This window comes from Tribolium castaneum, chromosome 1 (assembly GCF_031307605.1).
Source record: "Tribolium castaneum strain GA2 chromosome 1, icTriCast1.1, whole genome shotgun sequence".
In the NCBI taxonomy this organism is placed as follows: Eukaryota; Metazoa; Arthropoda; class Insecta; order Coleoptera; family Tenebrionidae; genus Tribolium; species Tribolium castaneum.
This window is the reverse complement of record NC_087394.1, coordinates 25,680,016-25,707,428: the sequence shown is the minus strand read 5'-3', so window position 1 is coordinate 25,707,428 and position 27,413 is coordinate 25,680,016. Positions and strand designations below refer to the sequence as shown.

Sequence of the window (27,413 nt, the reverse complement as noted above, 5' to 3'; positions counted from 1 at the left end):
ACAATATGCATAAATTGTAAATTTTTTTCCTTTCTTGTCTGATTGGTGTTTTTTAAAATTAAGAGGACAAATATTATTAACTGTTGCAAATTTCTTCCTCACAGTAATTTGATAGTTAATTAAAGAATTATTAAATTTAATGTCATTAAATTGTTCATAACTTAGTGAAAAAGTGCCTTCTTTAATATTACAATTTTTAAAAGATATTGGTTTTAAACGTTTTATTGATATATCATTTTGTGAATTTTCTGGCAAAAGAGTAAATTTTGATTTATTAGGTTGGTTATATAAATTTTTTATTGAATTTGGAACGTCATTCACTGAAAAATCGGTAATATGGAAATCATTGTAATTATCGAAAGAAGAAAACTGATTGATGGATTCTGGTGAGTTAATTGAAAAATCATTTTTTTCAGTAGTGTAATGATTATCAAAAAAACGGGACTATTAGAAATGATTTGGATTCGACGATTTTTTTATGGAAAAACTGTTTTATGTTTCCTTCGTTCCGCGACAAAATTTTCTTAATACGATTTTTACAATCGTTTAACCTTCGTTTGCTAGGTTTAGAAAGGCGGAACATGTAAATAGAAGATTCATGAATAATCCGATCACTTAAAGGTAGATTTGCCATGTATGAAAATGATGTATTAGGAGCCAAACTTTTGATAAAATCGGCTAATTCCTTGAAATCAAAATTCTTGGGCATTTTTTAAAGTAGACAGCAAAAATAATAATAAAAAACTAAAAACTAAAAATTCTAAAACTAAAAAAACCCAAAAATTCAAAAACTAAAAAATCTAAAAATTCTAAAACTAACGATTATAAATGCTGAAAACAAAACCAATAAACTAAAAACAAAAGAAAAGATTCCGAAAAGCAAAAAGGTTCTTACAAAATTAATTCGCGCAAAAGCTCAGCAAAATACACCTGCTATCACCAAAGCCATGCAATAATTGCAAATTCAGATGAATCGAGAATCGGTATAACTCGTTATAGCAGACAGAGATAAGGTAGCAGACGATTACTCTAAATTCTAAGAAAATACCGCGTAGCCGGGAAGCCGGGATGATTCTAAGTAGACCAATAAAATGTTTTCCAAATAATCGGTATACCCTTTTTACCTTTTTATCTCGTAAAGATCGGCTCATTAACACGACTTCAATAAACTAATTTTCGTTTTAAGGTACCTACGAGAAAAAGCAGTTCTTCAAAAATTTATAATTTATCAAAATGCACGAATTGTGATTTTATTATTATTACCCAGATACTTATCACAAGATCGCTGCCAAGAAAGAGATAAGCATAATTATTATAAAAAAATAATAATTACAAATACAGAATTTCGGACGAATTGTAATTTGATTGACATAAAAGTGCAAAACTGGCTTCAACTGGCTTTTTTATGTCTTACAAAATTAACTTTCCATTTTTGTCAGGTAGAGAAAAATGACAACAAATTTCCTGAAAATTTTAATCCTGTAAAAGTTTGGGAAGACATCCAACCCTTAGTTTGAAATATGTCAACATTTTATTGATAATATTAAATATTTTTTTTTAGTACTATTTCTTTTTGTCGACGCATTTAACCCATTCCACATGAAAGCCCATTAAATACTCTACCTTTCCTGAAAATTTCAACCCTCTAAAAGTTTGGGAAGACATCTAACCCTCTGTTTGAATTAGTATATCGTTCTATTAACTTTTTTTTTTTCAAATAATGTTTTTGAAGAAGAAATTAACGAATTATCTTATTTAGGTGGAATCTGCCCCCTAAATAATTGGGTAACATGCCCTCTCGTTTTTGTTTTGCCTTTATTAGGCGGTTTCACCTTTTTGTGTCAACTAGTAAACTATCTACATCCCCCATTGCTTTCAAAGATACAAGTTTGAAATTGCATTTACTTTATTTTTTTTAATAACAATACACTTGAATTTTAAAAGAAAATGAGTAAATAATTTATTTTCTTATAATTTGTGAGAAACGTGGCAACGTCGCAAAGTGCTGAAAACGCACATCCGTGATTTGACTGGTCCGCTGGAAATTTCATGGTGCTAGCTCTTTCCAAAGTGCTAAACAAAACAGTTCTTTGTTCTTCCCTAAAGGTGTTCAGACAGGCATAAAACAATCGAGTGGAAACTACGATGGCCTCAAAATATAGATAGATGGATGACATTTCTTTAAAATATCAATAATAATACAGAATATCAAAACAGCCATTTTGCATATGCGCACAACCCCTCTAGCCGGTGATAATTTTCCGAGATAGGCAACCAATTTAACACTACTGCTGCATGCAATTTATGTATATTTCAAAATTCAAAAGATTTATAACTTCTCATAAATAGGTTAGACCTTAACATGTCTTCATTTATTTATTACTTGTACATTAAATTTCCAATTTGTATGATAAGTAATATGATGCAATAAAAACGATAGATAAACAACTTCTTCAAAATTATTATTTTTTTATTTAATGTGTCTCAAAAAACTATAACAAGTTAATTTACTAAACAAAACCAAATTGTTTTGTTTCTATTTTATTTAAAAGTTCTTTAGTTTTAGAATCTCTGGTAATTCGACTATATTGTGTACAGTTTTTTTTTGTCTTTGTATTTTAAAATATTATTTATACTTTCAGAATCGATCCTTTTGGATATTTCATAGTTTAACGTAAATCCTTTTATTTTACAAACAACTTTACCTGTGTTGGTTTTATAACAATAACTTTTTGGGCCTGTTGATATCCAGTCTATTATCCATACACCTTTACCTAATTCGTCTGTCCAATCTCCCAATAGACAGCCTGTTTTAACAGTGTTTTTTCCATCATCCATATATACAATACTATCTGTATCATAATATGCTACGCTTTTTCCTAATTTATCTAACATTTCGTATAATCTTAGTAATTGACACATTTTTAATTGCAAATTATATATTTATATTTTTTGCCTAATGATTTTAAAGAAGTTTTGCATATTTATCAAAGACCTTCAGGTGATATTTTAATAATTGTTAAAAATTTATATTATTTAATTGATTTTCCAAGTTTTAATGTTAAAAGTGGATACAATGGTCAATCTATTGAAAATTTAGGAATACCAAAAGAAAAAAGAATTGATGCGATATTTAGAACTTATTCTGGAAAAACATATATATTTTATGATAAAGTTTTGTATATTGAGTTTGAGAGTATTTGTTTAGATCAAAGAAAAATGGCCTTATTTCAGAATTATTTGCTGAAATACCTCCAAATATAAGCAAGCATTCAGATATAGAAATTTATATTTCTTTAAAGATAAAATGTTTTATGAATTTGATGATATTTCGAATACATTAGTTAAATCTGATAAATTTGACTTGACAGTTTTTGGATTTAAATGTGGTCTTATCGATCAAATAATAATAGTATATTATTACACGAGCAAGTAAAGAAGGTTTTTATCCACAAAAATGAAGTTTGCTGCGCGAGCCGAAGGCGAGTGCATGTAATCATTTGAGTGGATAAAAACCTTTACTTGCGAGTATAATACTATACTTTATCTACGATCAAATAACCAAAAAAAAACACGAATTAAAATAAATTCTTAATTGATCAATTTTAATTAATTGAGCATTGAGTAGTAACTCCAAAGAGAAGAAGATGAATACTTTTCTGCAAGCATCACAAAATAACTTAATATAATATTTTCAGAAAAAGAAGTTGTATTTTTTTCTGCGCGCCATTTTAAAAACCTTTTCTGTTGAACTTGGGTTTTAGAAAGTCAAAACTGTGCGTGAGGCACTCGAGGCTCTTGTTACGAAAAATCAGCTGGAGGGCGTCACCAATGAGAAGACCAACGAGGAGGTGGAGGCATGGCAACAAGTCACTTTGGAAGAACTTCCAGTTATTTTAATTCTGCATTTAAAGTGCTTTGATTTTAAGCTAGATGGATGTACAAAAATTGTCAAAGCTTTGGAGTTTCCTATCGATTTGAAGATTGATTCAAGTGAGCGGTGGCGAGTTTTTGGGGAATTTTCCATTTTAATCGTTTTGTGTTTGCAGAACTGTTATCTTCCAAGCCAATGTCGCCAAAAGAGAAACAGTATAAGTTATTTGCCGTCGTGTATCATGATGGGAAAGAGGCAACAAAGGGTCATTACATTACGGATGCCTTTCATGTCGGCTACAGCAGTTGGATACGATATGATGACGCATCGGTCAAGTCAGTTCAAGAAGACTACGTTTTGAAGCCACAAGGAACTAGAGTTCCCTATTTGTTATTTTACCGTCGTAGTGATACCATTAGAAGCAAATAAATATACATTTGGCCTATTAATAATTGTTAATAAGTAAACTTATTTTAATAAATTAACTTTATACAATTGTTGTTTTTTTGGTGGGGGAACACTTTAATGAAAAATTCACTAAAGTTAGATTTGGGAAATAATTTTTCAGTCAATTAAAAAAAATCCAATATTTATTTTACACCTTAGAATTTTATAAACTTTTGGTGAAACCTGTGATTCAGAATATGTGAAATATCTTTGTTCCTGTAGGAGATAGAGGGGTAGTTCTGCCCTTTTGAAAACCCTGGCGCCCCGTAGTATTTTTCCTGTTCTATCGAATAGGGTAGGTCCCGTTGCTGTATCTCAATCAGGAGCCGAAATAGCATTGCACATTTTTAAATCGGGAATCGAAGTACATGACGTAATAGTGCTCCAAAAGTTACATGTGTGTACAAAATATCAAGCTGTTATGACAACAGGAAGTGCCCCAAATTTAAGTTCAAAGAATTAAACAAGCAATAAGTAGTATTGCCAGTTGTCTATCCTTGCTAAATTTATAGGTTATTGTAATAAATTAAAAAATTATAGGTTCCTGTAATTATATAAAAATTACAGGTTTCTGTAATAATTAAATATTTACAGGTTTCTATACATATTTGAAATTTATAGGTTTCTGTAATTATTAAAAATTTACAGATTTCTGTAAGTCAATGTTTTACAATATCACGTATAAATAGCGACAGTTAAAATGTCATTCTGAAATTATAAATATTTTGAACTTGAATTTGGGGCACTTCCTGTTATCGTAGCAACTCGTAGCAACTTGAAATTTTGCATGCTCACATAACTTTCGGAGCACTTCTACGTCATGTGCTTTAAATGTTGATGCAAAAATGTGCAATGCCATCTCGGATCCTGATGGAGATACAGGAACGGGACCTAGCCTATTCGATAGCCCAGGAAAAGTACTAAAAAAAATTAAGGTAGTTTAAAAAATTTTTATTAAAATTTAGGAAAATCTGAATTTCACAAAATGCGAAATATCTCCGTTCCTGTAGGAGATAGAGGGGTGGTTCTGCCCTTTTGAAAACCCTACCGCCCCGTAGTACTTTTCCTGGGCTATCGAATGGAATAGGTCCAGTTCCCGTATCTCCCTCAGGAACTGAGATAGCATTACAAATTTTTAAATCGGAATCGAAGTACATGACGTAATAGTGCTCCAAAAGTTACGTGTGCATGCAAAATTTCAAGTTGCTACGATAACAGGAAGTGTCTCAAATTTAAGTTCAAAATATTTATAATTCCGAAAAACAACAAACGAAGCAAATTGAAAAAAACTCTAATAAAAAACTTCAGCTTTTTTGTTAAAAGTCTTTATTTAATGCAATTTATTTGGAAACATATTTTACGAGTTAATTTTGGGGCACTTCCTGTTATCGAAGCAACTTGAGATTTTGCATGCACACGTAACTTTTGGGGTACTATTACGTCATCTACTTCGATTCCCGATTTAAAAATGTGCAATGGTATTTCGGTTCCTGATGGAGATACGGGAACGGGACCTAGCCTATTCGATAGCCCAGGAAAAATACTACGGGGCAGTAGGGTTTTCAAAAGGGCAGAACCACCCCTCTATCTCCTACAGGAACGGAGATATTTCGCATTTTGTGAAATTCAGATTTTCTTAAATTTTCATAAAATTTTTTAAAAATGCGAGAAAATTTTGTTAATGTGAAACAATTTCGCAAAATTTTAAAAATGGATTTCGTATCAGGATCATAGGAACGCAAAGAGGTGACGAAATTTTTAGCGGGGTTTGCATGCAACCAATTATACATACGCGTGTATTTTAAGTTATATATCTTTTCTCATTACCCTTTTGCGTTTCTGTGATCCTGATCCGAAATCCATTTTTAAAATTTTGCGAAATTGTTTCACATTAACAGAATTTTCTCCCACTTTTAAAAATTTTTATAAAAATTTAAGAAAATCTGCAATTCACAAAATGCGAAATATCTCCGCTCCTGTAGGAGATAGAGGGGTGGTTCCGCCCTTTTGAAAACCCTATTGCGCCGTAGTATTTTTCCTGGGCTTTCGAATAGGCTAGGTCCCGTTCCCGTATCTCCCTCAGGAACCGAAATACCATTGCACATTTTTAAATCGGGAATCGAAGTAGATGACGTAATAGTACCCCAAAAGTTACGTGTGCATGCAAAATCTCAAGTTGCTTCGATAACAGGAAGTGCCCCAAAATTAACTCGTAAAATATGTTTCCAAATAAATTGCATTAAATAAAGACTTTTAACAAAAAAGCTGAAGTTTTTTATTAGAGTTTTTTTCAATTTGCTTCGTTTGTTGTTTTTCGGAATTATAAATATAAATAGCATTGCACAATTTTAAATCGGGAATCGAAGTAAATGACGTAATAGTGCTCCAAAAGTTACGTAGACATGCTTTGTTCTCTTTCGGAATTATAAATATTTTAAACTTATATTTGAGACACTTCCTGTTGTCGTAGGGACTTGAAATTTTACATGCACACGTAACTTTTGGAGCACTATTACGTCATGTACTTTGATGTGATTAAAAATGTGCAATGCTATTTCGGCTCCTGATTGAGATATGGGAACGGGATCAGATCTATTTGATAGAGCAGGAAAAATACTACGGGGTGGTAGTGTTTTCAAAAGGGCAAAACTACCCCTCTATCTTAGCCAGGAACGAAGATATTTCATGTTTTCTAAATTGCATTTTGTTGAGTTTTTAAAATTGTTTTTATTTTATTTTTAAATTTAAAATTTGTGGTGCCATCTAGAGGCGAAACATCTAAGTACAGCCTTATAGAGAGCTGTAAGTTTTTGTAGTGACGTCTATGATATTTAGAGAAAATAGTTACAGTAACCTGTAAATTTTGAAAAGAATTTTATGATTGCAACGATATCAAATCGGCTAAAATCTGTAAGCCTTCTGGTTTTCTTAAAACAAAAACAGCATTGGTATTGTACAAATACTTTTATTAAAATCATTTCAATGTTTACAAGCACAAATCACCCGAATTGGATTCGCTGCCAAGTCTGTTTTGTCCGAATACTACCAAGTTTGGTAATTTTAACGTATCTAGGTTGGCATCCCCCTTCTTTGCCTGTCATAACCTAAAAATCGCAGTTAAATTATTTCACCTAAAATAAATAATTAAACCATTAATAATGGACTCACTAGGGGGTGGATTAACCGGAGCCCAAAAAGACGAACTAATGGATCAAGTCAAGCAACAAATCGCCGTCGCAAACGCGCAAGAACTTCTCACTGTAAGCTGGCACATTTTTACCGATTCAAATTCCATCCATTTTTTCACAGAAAATGACCGAAAAATGCTTTAAGAAATGTATAAACAAGCCGGGCACGTCCCTGGACAGTTCCGAACAGGTGAATTCCGCCTTTTCAAACCTAACCTTACCAATGTTTTCCAGAAATGCGTAGCCATGTGTATGGACAGGTACATGGACTCGTGGAATTTGGTCTCGAAAGCGTACAGTTTGCGAATCCAAAGAGAGCGAAACAACATGTGAAAAGAAAACGCCACTTGTGTAGAATGAGATAGTGTTGTTTGTAATGATCTGTAAATACAGTTGTTTTGTAGTCACCTACTTTATTAAAAATAATCACAAATTTAAGGCACATTCAAAATTAAGTACAAAACTCTAACTCTAGTGAGAAGCCATTAAGTACAAGTGAGCGTTGATCGCAACCACCGCCTCCTATTGATTCAAACTAAATGTTAGGAGGCTGTGGCCAAAACTTAGAGACTAGAATTCGTCTCCACACTTAAATTTGTCTCAATATCCGTTGAGTTACTTGATTTATTGTCACACTTTGCTTGTTGCAACTCCTCAAACAACGGCTTGCCCCCGGATAACTCGATTTCGCTCCCGGACATGAAATCCTCCTCGTAGTCGTCTTTAATTTCGAAATCGTACTCTTTGCTCGACTTTTTGCTATACAGTGAAGGCAGTAGATCAGTTCTTGATTTGTTTAAAGGTGGCAACTCGAGTTTTGTTTTAAGCTTGTCACTTTTCTTTGACTTATCTTCAGATTTTGGACTGGTGTCCTGATCCGTTGTACTATCTTCATTCGTTGATTTGTCACAGCTGCCGTTTTCTTCTTCTATGGAACTTGTTCCATTGAACGTATCATCATTTTCAGCGTCTCGCTTAATGTACGTGGAATCTAAATTATCGTTTTTATTGTTATTGATATGTGTGGAGTGCTCGCTTAAATTATGGCTGTTTTTGTTACTAAGGATGGAGTTTTCAGCTTCAGAGTCGTGTCCGTTAGTTTCCTTCAGTTCGTCGTTAACATTCAAATTGATTTTCAGCGTTTTTGACTTGATTTGAGCAACTTTAAGCAAGTGTTGGAGGACAGGACCGGAAAAACTGTCTGACGGTTTTAAGCCCAAATCTTCGATGATTTTGTCGCGTCCTTCGTACTTGTAAAAGCTGCCAACGTATGATTCAGGCTCGTAAACAGACGCAGTGAAATCGAGGTCAAAATATTCAAGGAACTCTCTAACGAGACAAAACATGAGCTGACCTTCTGGCACTTCTAAGTATGACTTGATTTTTGTGTTTAACAATGGCTGTTGCTTACTTATCTGAAACAAACGATATATTATCGTGTGAGACTGTTGGTTTCTTGGAATTACTTTAGAATCTTCGTCTAAGGCAAGAAATAGGTTCGCTCTCAACTGTGCCTGAAATAAGACTAATAAAGAAGAGGAAACAAATTTGGCATTGTTAAATACTCGTATTTTCGGGAGGCAACCGTTTAATTCGAGGGTTTGAGCCACCATGTCTCGCAATTCCACTTCTTCCTCAACTGACATTTTCCCACTTAAACACACGGTTTGCAACGAATTGTCAATCACAGCACAAACAACTGAGCAATTTCATTAAAACAACAGAAAACAAGACCTAAATGAAAAAAAATTGCGTTCCCTCAACCCCCATTTCAATCACCTGTCACTTGTCAAACGTCATTTTTAAACCAGCGGACACCAAACAAACACCTCAGCTCAATTTTTTTATTATTAAATTTACAAGTCAGTGATGTGCCGAATGTGATAGCCGTCTTGACGGCGACCGCCTTATGCTCTTCAAGACCGAAAAAATCGTATTCGGGGCTACCCCCAAGTTCAAGAATTCGACCAAAATCCTACAACATGTTGACGATTACTGGTTTGTTGATATTTCAGGTTTCAGGAAAAAATACCTGAAAACTTTTACATCCATGTGAACACCTGCCAATTCGCCTAATAATTGGAGCTCATCTTGGTGGGGCTGCAGCCGCCCGGAAAAATTTGAAGATGTCTCGGTGTGCATTTTGAAACTTGACACGCTTATGCCAAATAGCGGCTTTTTATCCGACAAATTATTAGTTGAACTCATCAAAAATTCGATCAGTTAAATGTTTTCGGTGTTATAGCCCCTTACACCAACCGCCAAACTGTCGCATTTTGACACATGTCAACAAATTTTAAATACCTGATTGAAAATTAAAAATAGCTCGATAAAGTCTCGCCATAATTACAAGATAATTTGTGATTGATTTACGTCCAAAGGTCCAAACGTTCAAAAAGTTCAATTAATTTTTACAATTTCGTGACAATGCTTACGTCCTGTGATTAGTTTGCCGAAATTATTTTAACTTAAATTTTTACTAAGTGGCCGCAATATTAAAAATCTAAATGTTGGAAGTACAAACAGCAAAGATTCGTGTACGAAAATTCAGCTTTGCAGTACAAGATCTGTCCTGTTTTTACTCTCAAGAAAAGTGCACTCATTGAACAAGTCATAGACAGAAACGCACAAGAAAGACGTAACCGTAAATTATTAAAAACGCACATCCTCATTACAAAAAATGCACGGAATAGTAATATATTCGATATTTGTTTAAAATTGTAAGAATATAAAAAAATCATTAACCAGTATTTTATTTGTTACTAAGTTTTAGATAATATGCCACTGTGATAGAGATTGCACCAATTCAAATATAAGTTTACGTGTATTACATTTCTAACAGTCACCTGTCAAGCACATATTACATACTTGCATGTAATGCCTCACAAAATAAATTTGTGCTGTAGTATAAATTGAGTTCCTATATTAAATTATAAACGATTAAATGCTCTTTTTTTATTAAAATGTTAGTCATGAGAAGTCCATTTTTAATAGAGGTAATTTAATAATAGTAGACTAAAAATTTCTGCTCCTAAAAATCCGACAAATATGTTTCTGTTTATGACATTTCTAGATTTAACCGATTCTACCAAAGAAACAATGATTGCGTCCTGTGAGTAGGTTTCCAAAATTATTTTACCCCAAATTTCAACTAAACGGCCGTAATTAAAAAAAAAACACGAATACTGCAAGTATGAGCAACAAAAAGTAACCATTTTATGCGCGAAAATTTTTCTTTATCCCCTCAAGATCCGTCCTGTATTTACCCCTTCCGACATTTTCTCGACCTTCGTGTCGCATGTGTGTGTGTGTAACAATCAAATTACCAAATTTCGGCCAAAAACTCGAAAATTTCCTGTGTCAGTGCTCAAAAAATGTCAGCCTTGAATGATACCGACATTTATTCCCAAAATTACAACACCACAAGCGGCAATTTAGGTAAAAACCCCGACATAACCTCAAACCCCGATTATATAAACCCAATTCCAGGATCTTACAAACAATTCTCGTCACCATACCTCAACTTTGACCCCAGTTACCTGCCTCAAGCCCAACCCGAGTTCATCTTCCTCGAAGGGGCTAGCAAACAACGGGGGCGATTCGAGCTAGCCTTTGGCCAAATCGGGGGCTCTTGCATGATTGGGGCCTCGGTGGGGGGCGCCTCCGGGTTTTATAACGGCTTGAAAGCGACCACTTTGGCAGGACAAACGGGGAAATTAAGACGGACACAGTGAGTTTCTTCAATTGGTAGTGTTTTTCACTGATTGTAATTGTAGGTTATTGAATCATGTTATGAAACAAGGCAGTGCCACAGCCAACACGTTCGGGTCCATAGCTGTGATTTATTCAGCGTTTGGCGTTTTCCTCTCGTGGGCACGGGGGGCTGATGACGATCTTAACACTATTATTGCAGCCACGGCAACTGGTTGTTTGTACAAGTCCACAGCTGGCTTAAGGAAATGTGGCTTAGGTGGGGCTGTGGGATTAGGAGCCTCTGTTTTGTACGCCCTCTGGAATTCGCGAGATAAATTCACACAGTTGAGGCCACTCAATCCGGCGTAAGATTCTGTTTGTTTTAGAAACGAATTTTAACATAGGTTTTAGGTTAACTTAAGTACTGATTGGCTAGACAACTAAATTATTTTAACAATTTCCATAGATAGTACAATTTATCTACATAGTAGAGCGCTTGTGTTACCAATAAATTGTCATTATTTAGATTGGACAAGCCAATTTTTGGTAGGATATAGAAAGTTATAAAAACGATTTTTACCACTTTTTTTATACTTTCTATCAACTTATCGTTTGTATATAATTTGTGCTGTGATCTACCATTGTTACATATGTAATAAAAATTGCAACTATTCTTTTTCGAAGCTTATTTTTAATTCATTATTTTTCTGCAGGCAACGGTAGCGAGCCAGGAAACCGTTTTAACCCTCTGGTTTTAACCAAGACTGTAGATAAGTGTAAATACATTTCCAAATTATGCGAAAATATTGTAAGTTATTTAATAAATTTATTCACGTTTTAAGTAGCTTGAATTATTTGCGTTAACAGTGGCCGGCATTTACAAAATTTCAGCGATTTCTTAACATCAAAAATTAAAAAAAAGAGTAGTTTTAGTTTTTTACTACTATAATAAATTTGTTTTAAAACGCTGATTACGGCGAAACTAAATCAGCTACGAGATAGTCTTGTTCTATTGTAAAGAATACATCAAAATCTATTACGTAGGAGGGTTGCATGTTTTAATCTCCCAGTTCTACAGGTGCTCAAAAACTGGCGCACCAACTCAGTGGTACGTTATTGAGAAGCAAGTGCAGATTACGGGAAAAATGTTGAAAAAATTCCCAAAGTTATATTTTAAAAAATCTGGAGCTACAAACTTATTGTGTTAACTTCTTTAGTTTTCATTATTTTTTTATGTTTTTATGTTTCATACCAGGTAATCGTTCCGTAACAAAACGATGAATAATTATTTTTAAATTTACTATCAGATTTTAGCAGTTTTTTTAATTTAAAAAAATTAAAATTCATCCAAAAATCACAATGTGTAGATGTGCCAACACTGGGAATTATTTCCTAGGAAACCGTTTCAAAAATAATTTATTTTTATTGTTGCTCAAATTCTATTGCGATCATGACTATTAGACAACGTTGCCACATATCATTTATATAAAATCCATTATTTATCAATAACTTTAATACAAAGAATTTTTTTACTATTTTTACCTTTATATGTTACCAATTCTCTACCACACACCATTGAGTTGGTGCGCCAGTTTTTGAGCACGCTGTATAATTTCAACAAATAAAAAAATGAAAATATCAAACTAAAAGTTTTAGTTCTTGGTAGTTCAGACTTAGATTTTAATATTGTTACGGTATAACAGTTGTTTCAATTGAGCGCGCAAAGTTCTATAAAAAGCGTTAAAAACACTCCTACGGTGGAATTTGAAAGAATATACAACTGGTGCAACACACACTGTCGCGGTGTATTGTTAGTTGCCTGCCACACAAAAAGGAGTGTCCAACTTAATTACAAATTCGTTGAACTTTTACGTCTCTATGAATGGACCGGCAATTAAAACTACTACAACTACTCATCTGGCATCAAATATGTTACAAAAATGTGTCTTTAGCTAAAGCAATCGCCCAAAATAAATAATTTGTTATCCGGTTATCACCGTAATGTTTGTACAACCCTATCTACCTATACAGGTAGGCTGAATGGTTAATTAGCTTAGATAAAACAGGTGGGGTGTTTACAGTGCGTTGTTTTGTTTGTAAACACAAATTTTATAGTATTTTAGTGGTAAGTATCAATATTTGAAGTTAAATACATAAATAAAAACGTGCTCCAAGACTCTTGTTAGTTTTAAACGCCTGAACAACGCCTTTTTATTCACCTCTGCTGCTTATCTTTTATTATTTATTTTATCTCGAATTATTTGAACAACTTTGTTACAAACACGCGTACGACCACGACCGGATGTTTCGTCAAAAAAACATGAAATAAAACAGAATTGTTTCAGGAAAACGCAGACATGAGTCAAGTCCTAGCCGAAAAAAGGCTTCTTATAACGTACTCACTGTGCACAGTATTGGGGGCTGTGGCCAGCATCACGACAGGCATCGCATGGGGGCACTGGAAGCTGACTCTAGACCAGTGCGTCAATGGAAAAAATTGCAGCTGTATTTTATACGGCCAACACACACCGTCCAAATTTCTAGGCGGTAGCGCGGCCCCTTGCATTTGGGTGACTTTCGGCCCCCTTTTCTACGTCCTCTTCACCATCGCAATGTCGTGCTTCCACGGCTATCGAGTCATTTTCAGCTCACGTTCGGTCAAGACACGCACCGTCATGAGCAAAAACGAGTAATCAGCAATTATTAAAAAAAATTCGTTATGGTTTAGTTGAAATTTCAGTGCTGGTGAAACGGTGGAGACACGTCTCGTCCAAATCGACGACACAGCCCCCCTTCCACGTTCGTTTTGGGTCACTTTGGCCGTCCTTACGTCCATATGGACGGTCTACGCCCTCGTCCACTTTGCCATATTTCTGGACGGGTTCTACCACACGTGCAACCAATATCGAAGGACGCTCGAGATCTTATTAGGAGTCCATGGAACTGCAATTCCAGTTATTCATGGACGGTTGTCTTGCCAAAGCATTTTCGATTTTATGGACTACATGCAACCGAGTAGCGGATACGGATACAGGGACGGTTTTATTTACACAGGGGCGGACCTAATTATCGGGATTTTAGCCGCGTGTTTCGCGTGGATTCTTTTTGCCATGGCCTCGTTTATCAACATTAAGAGGGCAAAAGTACAAGAGTAAGGTAAACAAAGTACAAAGTAACTACGGATTACTAAAGTTAGGATACGAAACGACGTACAAATAAAAGTTAAACACTATTCAACATTAAACAAATTCTGTCAATTTTCGCCCATCAGAATCTGATAAAAACAAAGCAGTTAATATGTATCTGCTTTTAACTTTATTTATTTAAACATGCACTACAATTTTAAATGTCACCTTTATTTTCTAAGATACCTAAAAATCACCCTTTATTTATTTAAGAAGTTTTTGTTTTTTTTTTTTTCAAAAAATTAAGCCATTTTTACACATTATTTTCTATAGTAGGTATTATGTTGTCATTGACTGTTTTCAAAGACATTTAGTGTATTGTACACTACTCAGACTTTTTCTACCAGTTTTTATCGTAAAATTTCTCTATAATATGAATTGAAACTACTAAAAACTTTTTAAAACTCATTAACTAAACATCTAAGAACTTACGAAGTAAAAACATATGAGGAAAACTATTGACTATTTATTTAAAAAATAAATCAAAATTAAGCCGTCCTTAAAATTTTGCCACCCTGGGCAAATAGCTCGTTTAGCCCATAAGTAAATAAGCCACTGTCCATTTACCTCAAGTTTTCAGAGTAACGAATTTAAAAAAAAATACAACGGTTAGCGAAAAGCAAATGAAAAAATACAGATAGAACATTAAATATTCAATAGTAATATAAGACAAAAGTAATGCGAAAATTAGATCGTGAACTATATCAAAAAAAAACTTTTAGCAATTTGCACTCTGTCTTGTCTTCTAGTCTTCAAAACGCTGGGAATGCGGTTACAGAAACAATAAAAATGTTAGGAAAAAAGTTGAAATGAATTAAATTTTCTAAAAAAAAATAAGCGAGACCGTATCCATCATATCTTCGATCGTTTAGGCCTCAAAGTAAAATACATTTATTGGTGATTGAATTGCGTATAAATTGGCCAAACCAAAAACGCCAGAGACTGCAATGAATCCTGACAAAAGTTATGGAAACTGTGAACAGTAATCCACATATCAGCTAGAGGCTAATTTGGAGGCAAACTGGGATTAACCGGGTTCTAAAATTATCATTTCAAATTGGTCCAAACGTTAAACGAAGCTGATTATGAAAGTGAGTCCTCTGTTACATTATAGAAGATAAAACCAAATCACAAACAAATTTATAATTATTAGTGTTTTTGAATCAAGTAGTAATTGAGTAATGTATTACTGGTTGCATTTAAAATTCGTCAAAAATTATGTGAATCACCCTGTTTGAATTTTTTATTAAATCTAAAATTTGGATTCATTCTTTAATTTTTTCTTTGTTTTGTTTGTGAAGTTCATTTGAAACTTCACAAAAATATAATTAAGTTAAAAGAAAAATATAATTATCATTTGGTTCTGATAATTGAGTGGTAAAATGAAACGGAGTGCAAATTTTAATTATTTTTTGTCGCCATTTTGACGCTTTAATAGAGATATTAAAGCACGCAACGTCATCAAGTGTGATGTCATAATAGTAATTATTTGACGAAACATTTTAGATTGGCAGAAAGCAAATTGGCGACCGTATTTTTGTCAATTTCGCCAATTTCAATAGGCGTTTTTGCAAGAGTATCTTTATTATCATCCATACTCCTGTTTTTTTGACCCAATTGGGATAAAACAAAAATTTAAAATACGTTTTTCACTTTCATTACTAATCGTCAGAAAAATCCCTAAATCAATTAAAATAAAAATTTCTGTTTAAAAACGGAAAAAAGGGTATAAACAGTATAAAGAGGTCGTTTCATTAGACCTTGAAGCACATGTTCTTTCAAATAACTCGTGAATAACGCCACTCGTTTTTGAAACTGAATTTGTGCTTATAAAACTTGTTTTTTAATATACTATTTTCAATTGTTTCTTGTGAAAATTTTAGCAGTTAGATTTACTCGGTCTATTAAGAATGTAAAGCTCAACATTTCTGTATTTTCTTCGAAGTTATTAGTGAATTTGTTGAATTTAAATTAATTTAAAACGATTATTTGGCGCTTGCAGCGCCCTCATTTTTATTCTATCGTACTATATTTTTTCTGTACAGAATATCGTGCGCTTTTGTATCTCGTTTCGTGTCCTACGCTTTAGTCCTCCGTATTTGTAACGTAACAATGACTTTAAGACAACAAATTTATTTGTATGCGTTTTATAAAATATTACAAGTTACAAAAGTGCAATTAATATTTAAATAGTACTACAAATATAAATAAATGGAATGTTTTTATACGAACAATGTATACACTTCTTTTTTTATAAATAAATAATCTTTTAAACATCAACTAGGTTTCATATCTTATACACTAGAAACAGGACCTAGATGTCACAATAAAAGCGTTTTAATTGACTTGCTATATGTAGGAAATTCAAGTTTGCTTACACTTTGGCTTATTATTATCAACGGATTGGTAGCGTTTTCATTCGTTATTCTTTTGCAAATTTTGATTGGAAAAGGCACCGAAACACTTGACGCAGTTTTACTCAGACTTTAAATAATGCTTAAGTAACGTAATAATTACAGTCTTGTCTTCAACTACTAACACAAAAAATAAATTAACATACCTGGACACAATCACCATCACTTAAATTTTTGACATTTAACAAAATGTCGTCATTCACGGCAATCGTGATTTATGACTACGTTTACACAGCGTTGTTATTAAAATGTTGGAAATAAAGAAATTTCTGTTTAGAAATGTGATAGTAAATGTGTTATTTATTCATTGTACGACCCCTAACATCAAGTATCAAAGCACAAAGCCTAGATTTGGTCTTTTAATAACGATCACAAAACGGCGTGTAAACGTGCTCAAAATTTTTACCCAAATCGCAGTGCCGTGGAAAAAGTCCTAACGCCATATTTGATAAATGTCACACAAGTTAATAAGGGGACCCCCAACCAGGTATGCCAATATCATCAGTTTGAATAAATAAATCGTGGCCTTACCACGCATAAGCTTGAATTTGAATAAATAGTAACAAAACCACAGCTGCCTTACGTCACAAAGCTGCTTAAGAAAACGGATTACTGATCCGTTTTGTTGCAAATTTCCTATCCTCCTGTTCGGGACTACGCAACACTTCAAAAGGCATCATCACAGACCGTTCGACCTCTTCGCGATCATCGGACGAGAAATCCTCAAAACTCATATTACTAAACCCACCTTGCGATTTCGTCTTGCACTTGTGCGACTTGTTTTTCGCCACTTTCCGGTAACCGGGCTTAACAATTTTCGCACTCTTGGGAAAATTAATACTGGGGCTCTCGTCACTAACGCTCTCATCGATCAAATGGTACTTGGACTTCTTCTTGTCTTTCTTGTGTTTGTGGTGGCTGGCTTCTAGACTAAAGGTAACGTTCGAGACAGGCTCGACTTCGGTGGGTGCGAAATCGAACAAATCGTACCCCGGTTCGGTCTTTTCGGGAATATTGACATTTTCGTAGATAATTTCTTTGGTTTCGGGCGGTGGCGGGAAATAGGGGTCGACTTCGGTGAAGTTCGACTCGAATCGGGTCACGTTGAAGTTGGCGGGAATTTCGATATTAATGAAATTCGAATTTACAGTCACTGTGCCGTAACTCGACGTGCTTTGGACCGGATTCGGAAAATCGAGGAACGGGTTTGAGTTTTTCTCAGTTTTTGATTTGGATCGTGGTTTGTTGAACGGCGCCAAAGCGAAAACATCTTCGTCTTCGAAACTGCTGGATGGGGGAATCCACAAATCAGTGGCGGCGCGTTTTTCAGGCCATTGTTTGAACTTGACCTCACAGTCCGAGTCCAATTCGTCGTCCAATAGCAACGGCTTATCGCCGTATTTATGACCAACGAAGAGCATGTCTTCATCTTGAACTGTGCTCTTTTTTGCTTCCTCCTTAATTTTCGCTCTTATCATTCGATTAGTGCTGTCGTCTTCGTGCGTTGCCATGCTTTCGCATTCAGCGTGATAAGCCGACGAGCCGCACGTTTTAATACTTTCGCTAACTGTTTCGCTAATCGCGTCCCCTTTAACATGTTCTGTGTCTTCGTCGATTCGCAAATCACTAGCCGAACCAATCGAATCGTCCGATTCAATATCGACAGAGTCACTCTTGTGTTTCACCTTCTTTTGTGTTTTTTTCTCGTTGCGGAACTTGATCGGCAATTCGACAGTTTTATAAACCGATTGTAGTTTTTCCGGTATTGTTTTACGCTTCTTTTTCACTTTATCGGCGTTATTTTCGTCTGAACTACTTTCGGAACTGATGTAATTACTCTGTGTTAGTTTTTCGTACTTGGAACGGTCTTCAAGTGGCGCTTTGACGTACGGTGGTGATGTGACTAATTCGGTTTGAATCAAAGGTGCTTCCGTTTCGGACTGTTGAGGGGGCGAATAAGCGATCAATTCTTGATCATCTTCTTTGATTTTTTGCGTCAAAACTGGAAAAAATTTACAAATTCGTTCGTTTTTTGAGGGTTGTGAGTCAAAATTCCACGCTATTTACAGCAGGTGTTCGGTCAAAAAGGCTGTTACACAGATAGTGATAGTGCCTAAATAGCGTTGTTTTTTGTTTGGGTTAATTATCATTTGTTACATCCCACCACCATTCTGGAACAGCCATTTTTAGAGAGAGAGAGAGTCCAAGTGGGAATTTTCACGAAATTTCCACTTGGTTTTTAAGGGAAATAAAATAGAGAAGAAAATAACATAAAGCAACTTTATTGCTGCATAAAATACAATAGCTGTACAAGAATTGTTATGTAAGTTGTTTTAGTTAGTAAAGACTAAAGACAATCACAATAACAAATGTCCAGTATATAAGTTATTTACATACAATAGGATTAAACTTGATAAAATGAGAGGAACAAAGAAAACAGGCTAAGACTACGTTAAAAATAATATCGAGGAATAAGAATAACTATACTTCTAAAAATGCTGTTCCAAAATTATGATTTCTCAAAGAAATTAAATTAAATCACAATCGTTTCACTAAAATAATAAAACTACTGTCATTAAATCTGCCAGCTTCCTAGATTTATAGCTTATAGTCAAGCACTGCGTAATTGTATCAATACAAATCTAGAAAGTTGCGCAATTTATAAATTATTTTTAGTAGGCCATGCAGTAAAAAAAAGATCATTTGATAGATACCAACCCTTCACCCCTCAAACTATTCTACCAAATGACCATTTTTTAGTGACCAACGTTCTTTTTTTGTTTTATTTTGGTACTACTGTACTAGTCGCACATGCAAAGCTCCGTGTATACTTTATCAACACGTCTCAAAAGCGAAAATAAAGTTACACTAAATCTACGCTGTATAACAAGCGAGCAATATTTTGATCATCACAATAGTTTTTTTTTTGAATAAACAAAAATTAATCTGACTAGGAAAATTGTCTTTTTTTATTAAACAGACTGAACCAAAAGTAAGGCACAAAATTCATGTCTTTGTTATTAGCCATTTTTCAATAAAATCCTCGAACAGGTCAATTTTATTTTTTAAATGCTACATTTTGACGTCATAGTGACATTTATTATCTCATTCGTTTTTGAGTGACGTTATTCTTAATTTTTTTAAATGACAACCGACATTTTAGTTCACTATTTTATCTTTCTGGTAATAAGAAAAAAATAAGAATAAAAAAAAAATAAAAAAATATTAACAATCAAACATAATGGGCTTTATTTTTTGTTTTGACATATTTTATATGCGGCAATTGTTTTAATATGACACCTAAACACAAAAAAATAAATAAGAAATAATCACCCCTTATAAAATAAAGCAAGAAAGAGAACATAAATCTCTTTGTATTACCCTCTCAATAACTTTTAAATCTTTTTTTATTTTGTTTTCTTCTTTTTTTTTTAATTTATTTTGCTTTATGTTTTTAAATTTTTATACTTACCAGAAAGATGAAAATGTGTACCATCTAAAACACTAATCAAAAATGACGGTTGTCATTTAAAAAATTAAAATTACTTAAAGACGAATGATGTCAAAAATGTCATTATGGTTTCAAAATGTAGTATCTAAAAAATTAAATTTACCTGTTCCAGGATTTTTTTGAAAAAGAACTCAACAAAAATATAAATTTTGTGCGTTACTTTGGAATCCGTCTGTATTTTTTTTTCAACTTTCATTTGGAATGATAAAAAATTTAGCCATCGTTTTCTCTCCTATCTATCTTAAGTACGACATACAAACTATTGCACACGGACGACTTACTTCTCTAATAATAAATGAAAAAACTCAATATTGGTCCACATAACACAAGTATTATAAAGATTATGTTCTCATTAGTGATTATCACATTGTTTTGGATATTTTGAACATTTAAACAAGGGGATCTTATAGAAATTGCAGGCCAGATATAGGGAAAAAATATTGGCCTGCGATGAAAACAATCGAAGCAACATTGCCATCACGCATTATTATTATCAAGTACACTAGTTATTATCTAAGCCTACTTCTCACAGCCACTTTGATGAATAGGAACTGCGTTCCTACACGGCCGGTCGCAGCCAACTAATGACCTTAAAAACGTCATTACAACGAATAAAATTGTACCTTACAGCTTACTGTCAGCCATCTATGAACGTTTTCTAGCCATCAAAGCGGCTGTGCTACTGTGAAATTTCACTAATTTTTTCATTTCAAACTTTGTTTTAATTGTTTTTTTAAACACTGACTACTTGGCCCATTCAACAGCAACGTTTACATATTGTACAGGCGTCTCTATACATATAATCTATGATTTTAGGTTGGTTTGGTTAGGATTGGTTACCTGAGAACTGGAGCTGAGTCTTGTTAATACGATCACGTGACCTGACTGGAAGACTGAACGGTGCACAACCGAACGGATCTTCAGACACCGACATTACTAGACTTTCTCTTGACTTAACACCTTGAATACCTATCGAAACAAATGAGTTAAAACGGTCGCTTTTAGTCTTTTTTCCTAACTTACTACTCTGACTTCCTCTCCTAATCTTATCGAATTCTTCACCGAAAATGTGGTCTTCCGTCATTTGACTAAAAGGGGGCTCCTCGAAGGGATTCCAGTCAGCCACGTCGGCCGAAAGTGATCGACTATCGGGGGCTATCGGGTGGTTTATATCAGCAGTTGATGCCGAAACGCCAGGGGGCACCAGAGGCCCCTTTATCATTTCAGGCGAATCGCTGCTGCGCGGCTTCATGGACGACTCATAAGGGGCCAGAAACTGCGACGTTTCCGAGGCATAAACCCTGCAATTCGGAAATTTTGGACACATGTCAAAATGACATTTGACTACGTTTACACAACTGTGAACTGAACGACACTTGTGGTCAGGTCAGGTTAATAACTGACACAAACACAAACTTCCGACGCATAAAAAATTGTCAAAAATAAAATCATCCAAAGTATTTAACCCAAAGTAAAACAGTCCAACGTGAAATAATCCAACGTAAAAACGTGCAACGATCTAGGAACATACAGGGATGTCCGGAAAGTCGCGCACCGCTGTGACACTACATCATCGGCCGATGCCCTAGACAACCAAGAAAATGTTAAAAAAAATCTAAGTCTTTTATTGATGAAGATATGATGAAGTAAAGATTAAAAATTCTTTGCTAAAAATGAAGGTGTTTGCACTACCACTTCGAATCCAAATTCATTTGTGGTTAAATGACATTACATAAAAGGACGTAGTAACAAAAACTGAAGAAACCTTCCGAGATTCTTTAAGAAACGTTAACAAAATTTTTGAGTCAATAATGATAATAAATCTGGCAACACTTTGCACAAACCATTGTTGTTCAGATGAAACCATGGTTACGGTGATTATAATGTCATTAAAATTTTTGTTTCGTCTGTCAGCGGTAATTTTTCAGTTTCAAACAGTGTTAGTGAAGGATTAAAATGTTTTCCTACTATGAATATTGTGACTTGTGTTTGCTGTTTGGTGAATACGCTGGAAATGCAAGTGAAGCCGCTCGTCAGGATGCCGATCCAGACGAAAACTCGAATTTCCATTGACTGGACCAAAGAATGCGATCAACTAGTCGTTTGGATCTTTTACCAAGGGAACTTGGTCGGCCCAGAGGTACGAAAACCGTTACTGCGGAAGAAGCAATTTTAGAAGAACTCGTGAGGAGTTGGTGAACCGAAATCATGCCGCTAGTGCTACGATCACTCCAGAAACATTACAAACGGTGCAAGCCAAACCTTTGAGCATTTGTTATAATTTTTTAGTGCATTGTTTGTTCGGTTTTTAAGTTGTTTAAAATATTATTACAATAAATAAAGCCGTTCTCCGCTCAGTTGCATTCAATAACATATTAAAAAATTACGATAATGCGCGAACTAATCTGACTAATAACAATGGCGTAACCATGGTTTTAAAGAGCAGAAATTAAATATGTTCAACACCTTTTAATGATATCAAAGACTTTAATTATAATTTTTAATGTCAGTTTTCACGTAAATCTTTGCGCAATGTTGCCTTTTTCCATTATTTGTTTAGGCTCTGATATAAAAACAGAGCATGTGGAATTTTTTTAAACATTTTTTCGGTATCCTGGGGGATTATCCAATTACTCCCCTTCAATGAAGTGCGCGACTTTCCGGACACCTCTACAGTATAAAATACTCTTACAATAATTACAATCAAGGTTTTAGGAAGTACCAAAAAAAGAAGAAAATGAAATATAAAAGTATAAAAGTTATTAAGGGTGGGTTTCCCAACGGTAATAAATCGTCGGTTAGTTATTTGACCAAGACTTTTTATTTATTAGTTAAATAATAAATTGTTTCACCAAACTTCAGTTAGCTGAATACGATGTTTTTAGTGACAGTACTGACAGTACAAAAAGTGTAAAATTTGGAATTTCTGGACATTAATTTGTTAAGAAGAATAATACAATTGAGATACAACAGCAAAAAAGAAAGACTACCTTTTTGTGGAAGAAGCAAAAGAATGTGACTCTAAAATAAAAATTAAAGAATGACAACCGAATAAAATTTATCTGTTCAATTCAAAAACGTGTAAACGTGGTCATTCTTCCGAACTTGTCACTTTAACAGATGTCACAAGTACATACTTATTAAACGCCGTCGTGTCGCTCATGTTCCTCCGGTGTCCTTTGGGTACGGCCAAGGTCGGTGTAGAGGGCGGCGTCATCGTCGCCCCCACGTAACTACTTGATTCAGTCAAACTCGGTTTTGCGGGTGCCCCCTGATTCAAATTCCCCGAACCAAATAGGGGGTTTTCGGGTGAGGCAGGCGATTTGACTTGGGCGCCCCCATTATTAGCCTCGTTTGTTGGCGATTCAGTTGCATTATTATCGTCTCGAAAGGGATCAGGATAGATGGAAGACTGAAAGAGGGAGTCCAATTGCTTGACGGGTTCGAATGTTGGTTGGGTCTGAAAATTAGAAGGGTATGTGGTAACAGGTGGTTGAGTTACGGGACTTTGTGATTTTTTACTGGTGGTAGGACTGGGACTTAGGGTTAGTGGGATGTTGTTAAGGTTGAGAGGTGTTGTGGAGCTTCCTTTGGGACGCTGGCGGGGCATCACACTCGTGCCTTCCACGATGGGGGCTGCCGGCGTTTTGTTGTACACTTTGACTTGAGCTTTCTTCAGTTCGGACTCGAACGGAGGCACTGGAAGGTCCTCCAGCTTGGGAATGGGCGATTTCTAGCAAAGTAACCAATCAGAGGCGGTTTTTGAGGCAAGACCAACTCACCATTAGGTTTTTGACGGGGTTTTCTTTCGAAAGGAGTTGAAAGGCGACGCAGCTGACTTGGAAAATGTCAGGCCTTTTGTCAGGATCGGGCTCCAACATGTAGCCTAATTAAAAAAATAATAAAATTTAAATATTCCTACCGGTTTGTTCACAACCTCCTTGATGGATAGGGAACAGTTACTTTAACAACTAAAAAATGTCACTCTGATAGTACAGCAATTCCAGAAATAATGCAACTTGCCACCGAAATTTCAAAATAATTTTAGTAAAGTTTGCAACAGAAAAGTTTTTTTTTATTCTAGATTTAAAATTGGAGAGAATAGCCATTTAAATTGAAGTAATATTTACATACATTGCCTTGTAGGCTATAAGGTATATAATATAATAAATTCTTGACAACTGATGTACAGTCACGATCATAAAGAATGTGACCCCTATAAACCGGCCCGGGTAGTACGAGGCTGAGTGCAAACCACAGCAATAAATCTTTTAGGTCGTAAACGTCGTTAAATTAAATCAAAGTAAGTTATCTTTTACTTTGCATTGACAAAAGTCAAATTAGTGAAATAAAAATTTGATTGCAATTGTAAACCTCCTCAATTAATCAAAAATGACTATATCGCGTAAAGAGAGTAAAGAATAATTTGATGTTTCATTTTTTTAAGGTAAAATAAAATTTTAATTATTTAATACTTACATTATAAAAAATATTCTGCGCTAATTTTAAAGTAAGAAGGTAATGATTTGTAAAAGTGAATTGATCATTAAGTGACTATAACAAAATAAATGAATAAAAAGAATAAACGTCGTTAAAACTGTTATAACTTCCTAAGGTGTCTTTTTTTGTAAACGCATTAGCACTAACGTAATTAATTGTGAACGCCATCATTGGAGTTTTCTTTGTCATTCTTTATCACAAAGAGTTTGGATAAAACTTTTCATTTAAATTTTTAATTAAGAATACTCTTTTTTCCTAGTTTCCGTTCAAACAAGTTCTGTCGGGAGATTGCACACTTCATTTACTTTAATTTATTTTACATTGACAAACTAAAACTAATAAAACCCATATGATTCGTTTACATATTTAATTACAATCAAATTTCAATTTCTGATTAATTTAACATTAGTCCATTCATAATAAATGACAACTAAATTCAAATTGGTGCAGTTTCAATGAAAGTTTAGTTCGTCTCCAGTAAATCGACCGTTTTAATGGGTAACACACACAAACAAATAACTAGTTGTTGAGTTCAAAATATTAAAAAAAATATATTATTTTTATTTAATTAGAACAGTAAAACCTTACTTTACTTAGCTTAGCTTTTTAAGCTAACACATTAAATAATTACTCATTTAATTTATGTAACACAATATTAATACATTTTGAGTAAATTATTTACATTTAATAATTTACACGATTAAAAAATAAAAAATTGATGTTATAAAAAAAAAACATCATGCTTCCGAGCAGACGAAGGAATGTTTATGACCCAAAAGATTTATTATAGTGGATTTTTTGTCCCATCCGTTATGTGTAAACAAAAAGTAAATTAATCAGAAGTCGTTACACATTGCTCTGTTCTTCGACTTCGTGGTTTTAAAAATTTAAAAAGTCTTACTTCAAAAATAATTGTTAGAATTAGTGCTTTTAAATTATCAAAATTTTACGATTGTTTAACAATAAAAAAGTCTTTTTTGTGTCCTGTCCGTCAATTTGTTTTAATTTCTGCTCCTATTTCTAATTTTACAAATGTGGCTCTAATTGTAGATTGCAAACAGTTTAAATTGACTTCTACTGATACTGTTCATAAAAACAGTAAATAAAATCTAAAAATATGTGTAGTGTCTCGTCTGATAAAATGGAATGACTGACAAAATTTAAGTAAGTTCCCTTAATTAAGTTCCCTGTCCTTCGAGGAGATTTACTACTGATAAACTTACGCATTAGCTGATGTAAACCTTTCGAATATTTCGAATTATCTGGAATGCTAAAGTTCCCACTTTGTATAGCTAAAGTACTTTCACCAAACGGTAACGTAAAAAAGCATAATCTATACAATAAACAGCCAAGAGCCTGCAATTGATTAAATTAAAGACAAATTACTTTGTAATGTTGTGTTTTTTACCCAAATATCAGCTTTCGTCGTGATTGGTTTGCCACAATACATGTCGACCATCTCAGGTGCCCTATAACTCAGTGTTGTGTACCGTTTAATCTCTTCTTCAACGGGAGCAACCCCCTTATCAGCCGGGTTTAATACTTTCGCAGTGGCCGAACCAAAATCACATATCACGTAGTTACCATTTTCACCTACCAAAATATTTTCTACCTGCAAGTAACCAAAGCTGAGTTATTTAGAGTGTTGCCATCAAGTGCAAAAAACCTTTAAATCACGATGAATTATTGGAGTTTTGCAGTGATGCAATCGTGACACGGCCTCGCAAGTATCACAGAAAATGGTCAGAACTTCATGTTCCGTAAAATTCGCTTTGCCACGTTGTTTCATAAGACCGAAAACGTTTTCCTGACAATAAGGCATCAACAACAATACTTCATAAACGCCCCCTCCTGTGGCCGTCAAACTGGAATCTACATAACCAATGATGTTTTTATGGCCACTTAAACTGCTCTAAAAACCGTTACGTGCCTCAATAGTAATAAAATTTGAATGAATTAAAGTGACTTACAGCGATTTGAATTTCACGTTTGGCAACGTTAAGGTCCTGCTCGTTATTAACGTACATTCGTTTGAGTGCGTAGCGCGTGCCATTGGTGCCCTTTACCAGATACACGATCGCAAAACCACCTAAAGCAAGCAATGGGGATTATACGCCCCCCCGAATTGAAACATGCTACTACCTTCGGCTAGAATATCCTCGACGGTTACCGTTTGGCGGCCGACTGTGAACACTTTTCCTATGTAACTGTTACCTTCCTTCGAAGTGTTATCTATTTTAGTTTCGATTTTAGAAAACAGTTTTTTCATCGTGATTGACACTTAATTGGAAATTATGACACATTGAGTTTGGTGAGTGAATGCGGATTCCCCATCAATTTTCTGGCTCCAGACCGTTACGACAGCCCACCTCACACTTGCTACCGCTTCAAATCGACTATTTTTATTAATTGATTAAAATAATTGTCCGCATAACAGTGTCAGTGACGTTTAAGAAAGTCTGACGTTAGATTGACAACTAACATGTGACTCCCCAACCGAACGTTCCCCCAACCGAATAAATTTTATCAAATACTAAACTCCAATAAGCAAACACAAAAATGACCAAAACTGAATTAGTTTTGCCAACTACGCTCTTTGGT

General features: G+C 34.4%; 5 protein-coding genes across 7 annotated transcripts; 3 read left to right on the top strand and 2 right to left on the bottom strand.

The window, feature by feature from the left end:
- The first annotated feature begins 7,380 nt into the window (after positions 1-7,380).
- LOC660800 (uncharacterized protein) lies at positions 7,381-7,947 on the top strand. Its single transcript, XM_008201343.3, has 3 exons — positions 7,381-7,581; positions 7,631-7,699; positions 7,744-7,947. The coding sequence occupies exons 1-3, from the start codon at positions 7,480-7,482 to the stop codon at positions 7,840-7,842; spliced, it is 270 nt and encodes an 89-aa protein (XP_008199565.1). The 5' UTR covers positions 7,381-7,479; the 3' UTR covers positions 7,843-7,947.
- LOC660747 (centrosomal protein 43) lies at positions 7,898-10,038 on the bottom strand. The gene is made up of 4 exons (XM_008201344.3): positions 9,542-10,038; positions 9,075-9,484; positions 8,976-9,023; positions 7,898-8,924 (listed from the first exon to the last, which is right to left on the bottom strand). Exons 2-4 carry the CDS (start codon positions 9,153-9,155, stop codon positions 8,073-8,075), a joined length of 981 nt encoding a protein of 326 aa, XP_008199566.1. The 5' UTR covers positions 9,156-9,484; positions 9,542-10,038; the 3' UTR covers positions 7,898-8,072.
- A 722-nt stretch (positions 10,039-10,760) lies between these two features.
- On the top strand, positions 10,761-12,043 carry LOC660685 (mitochondrial import inner membrane translocase subunit Tim23). Of its 2 annotated transcripts, none has more exons than XM_966897.4 (4): positions 10,761-10,947; positions 10,999-11,239; positions 11,286-11,567; positions 11,916-12,043. In XM_966897.4, the coding sequence occupies exons 1-4, from the start codon at positions 10,884-10,886 to the stop codon at positions 11,923-11,925; spliced, it is 597 nt and encodes a 198-aa protein (XP_971990.1). In that variant the 5' UTR covers positions 10,761-10,883; the 3' UTR covers positions 11,926-12,043. The 2 variants fall into 2 exon arrangements, with proteins under 2 accessions (XP_971990.1, XP_008199564.1); XM_008201342.3 differs by lacking the exon at positions 11,916-12,043 and adding an exon at positions 11,614-11,885.
- Positions 12,044-13,053: 1,010 nt separating this feature from the next.
- LOC660630 (uncharacterized protein) lies at positions 13,054-15,897 on the top strand. 2 transcript variants are annotated; one of them, XM_008201339.3, is made up of 3 exons: positions 13,054-13,233; positions 13,548-13,891; positions 13,943-15,897. In XM_008201339.3, exons 1-3 carry the CDS (start codon positions 13,204-13,206, stop codon positions 14,355-14,357), a joined length of 789 nt encoding a protein of 262 aa, XP_008199561.1. In that variant the 5' UTR covers positions 13,054-13,203; the 3' UTR covers positions 14,358-15,897. The 2 variants fall into 2 exon arrangements, with proteins under 2 accessions (XP_008199561.1, XP_971939.1); XM_966846.4 differs by having other exon boundaries at positions 13,206-13,327.
- Positions 15,898-16,504: 607 nt separating this feature from the next.
- Nak (Numb-associated kinase) lies at positions 16,505-27,307 on the bottom strand. The gene is made up of 10 exons (XM_008201338.3): positions 26,955-27,307; positions 26,783-26,901; positions 26,479-26,724; positions 26,221-26,424; positions 26,036-26,168; positions 24,095-24,198; positions 23,450-24,045; positions 21,336-21,613; positions 21,153-21,281; positions 16,505-18,803 (listed from the first exon to the last, which is right to left on the bottom strand). Exons 1-10 carry the CDS (start codon positions 27,079-27,081, stop codon positions 17,398-17,400), a joined length of 3,342 nt encoding a protein of 1,113 aa, XP_008199560.1. The 5' UTR covers positions 27,082-27,307; the 3' UTR covers positions 16,505-17,397.
- Positions 27,308-27,413: the final 106 nt, after the last annotated feature.

Coding starts and splice junctions, on each gene's coding strand:
- LOC660800 (XM_008201343.3), top strand. CDS start 7,480: ATGGACTCACTAGGGGGTGGATTAACCGGAGCCCAAAAAGACGAACTA. Junction 7,582..7,630: donor ACGCGCAAGAACTTCTCACT/GTAAGCTGGCAC, acceptor ATTTTTTCACAG/AAAATGACCGAAAAATGCTT. Junction 7,700..7,743: donor CCCTGGACAGTTCCGAACAG/GTGAATTCCGCC, acceptor AATGTTTTCCAG/AAATGCGTAGCCATGTGTAT.
- LOC660685 (XM_966897.4), top strand. CDS start 10,884: ATGTCAGCCTTGAATGATACCGACATTTATTCCCAAAATTACAACACC. Junction 10,948..10,998: donor CACCACAAGCGGCAATTTAG/GTAAAAACCCCG, acceptor ACCCAATTCCAG/GATCTTACAAACAATTCTCG. Junction 11,240..11,285: donor GGGAAATTAAGACGGACACA/GTGAGTTTCTTC, acceptor TTGTAATTGTAG/GTTATTGAATCATGTTATGA.
- LOC660747 (XM_008201344.3), bottom strand. CDS start 9,155: ATGTCAGTTGAGGAAGAAGTGGAATTGCGAGACATGGTGGCTCAAACC. Junction 9,024..9,074: donor GTTGCCTCCCGAAAATACGA/GTATTTAACAAT, acceptor GTCTTATTTCAG/GCACAGTTGAGAGCGAACCT. Junction 8,925..8,975: donor CCTTAGACGAAGATTCTAAA/GTAATTCCAAGA, acceptor CGTTTGTTTCAG/ATAAGTAAGCAACAGCCATT.
- LOC660630 (XM_008201339.3), top strand. CDS start 13,204: ATGTTTGTACAACCCTATCTACCTATACAG. Junction 13,234..13,547: donor AACCCTATCTACCTATACAG/GTAGGCTGAATG, acceptor GAATTGTTTCAG/GAAAACGCAGACATGAGTCA. Junction 13,892..13,942: donor ACCGTCATGAGCAAAAACGA/GTAATCAGCAAT, acceptor TTGAAATTTCAG/TGCTGGTGAAACGGTGGAGA.
- Nak (XM_008201338.3), bottom strand. CDS start 27,081: ATGAAAAAACTGTTTTCTAAAATCGAAACTAAAATAGATAACACTTCG. Junction 26,725..26,782: donor AACGTGAAATTCAAATCGCT/GTAAGTCACTTT, acceptor AACGGTTTTTAG/AGCAGTTTAAGTGGCCATAA. Junction 24,046..24,094: donor ACCCCGTCAAAAACCTAATG/GTGAGTTGGTCT, acceptor TTACTTTGCTAG/AAATCGCCCATTCCCAAGCT.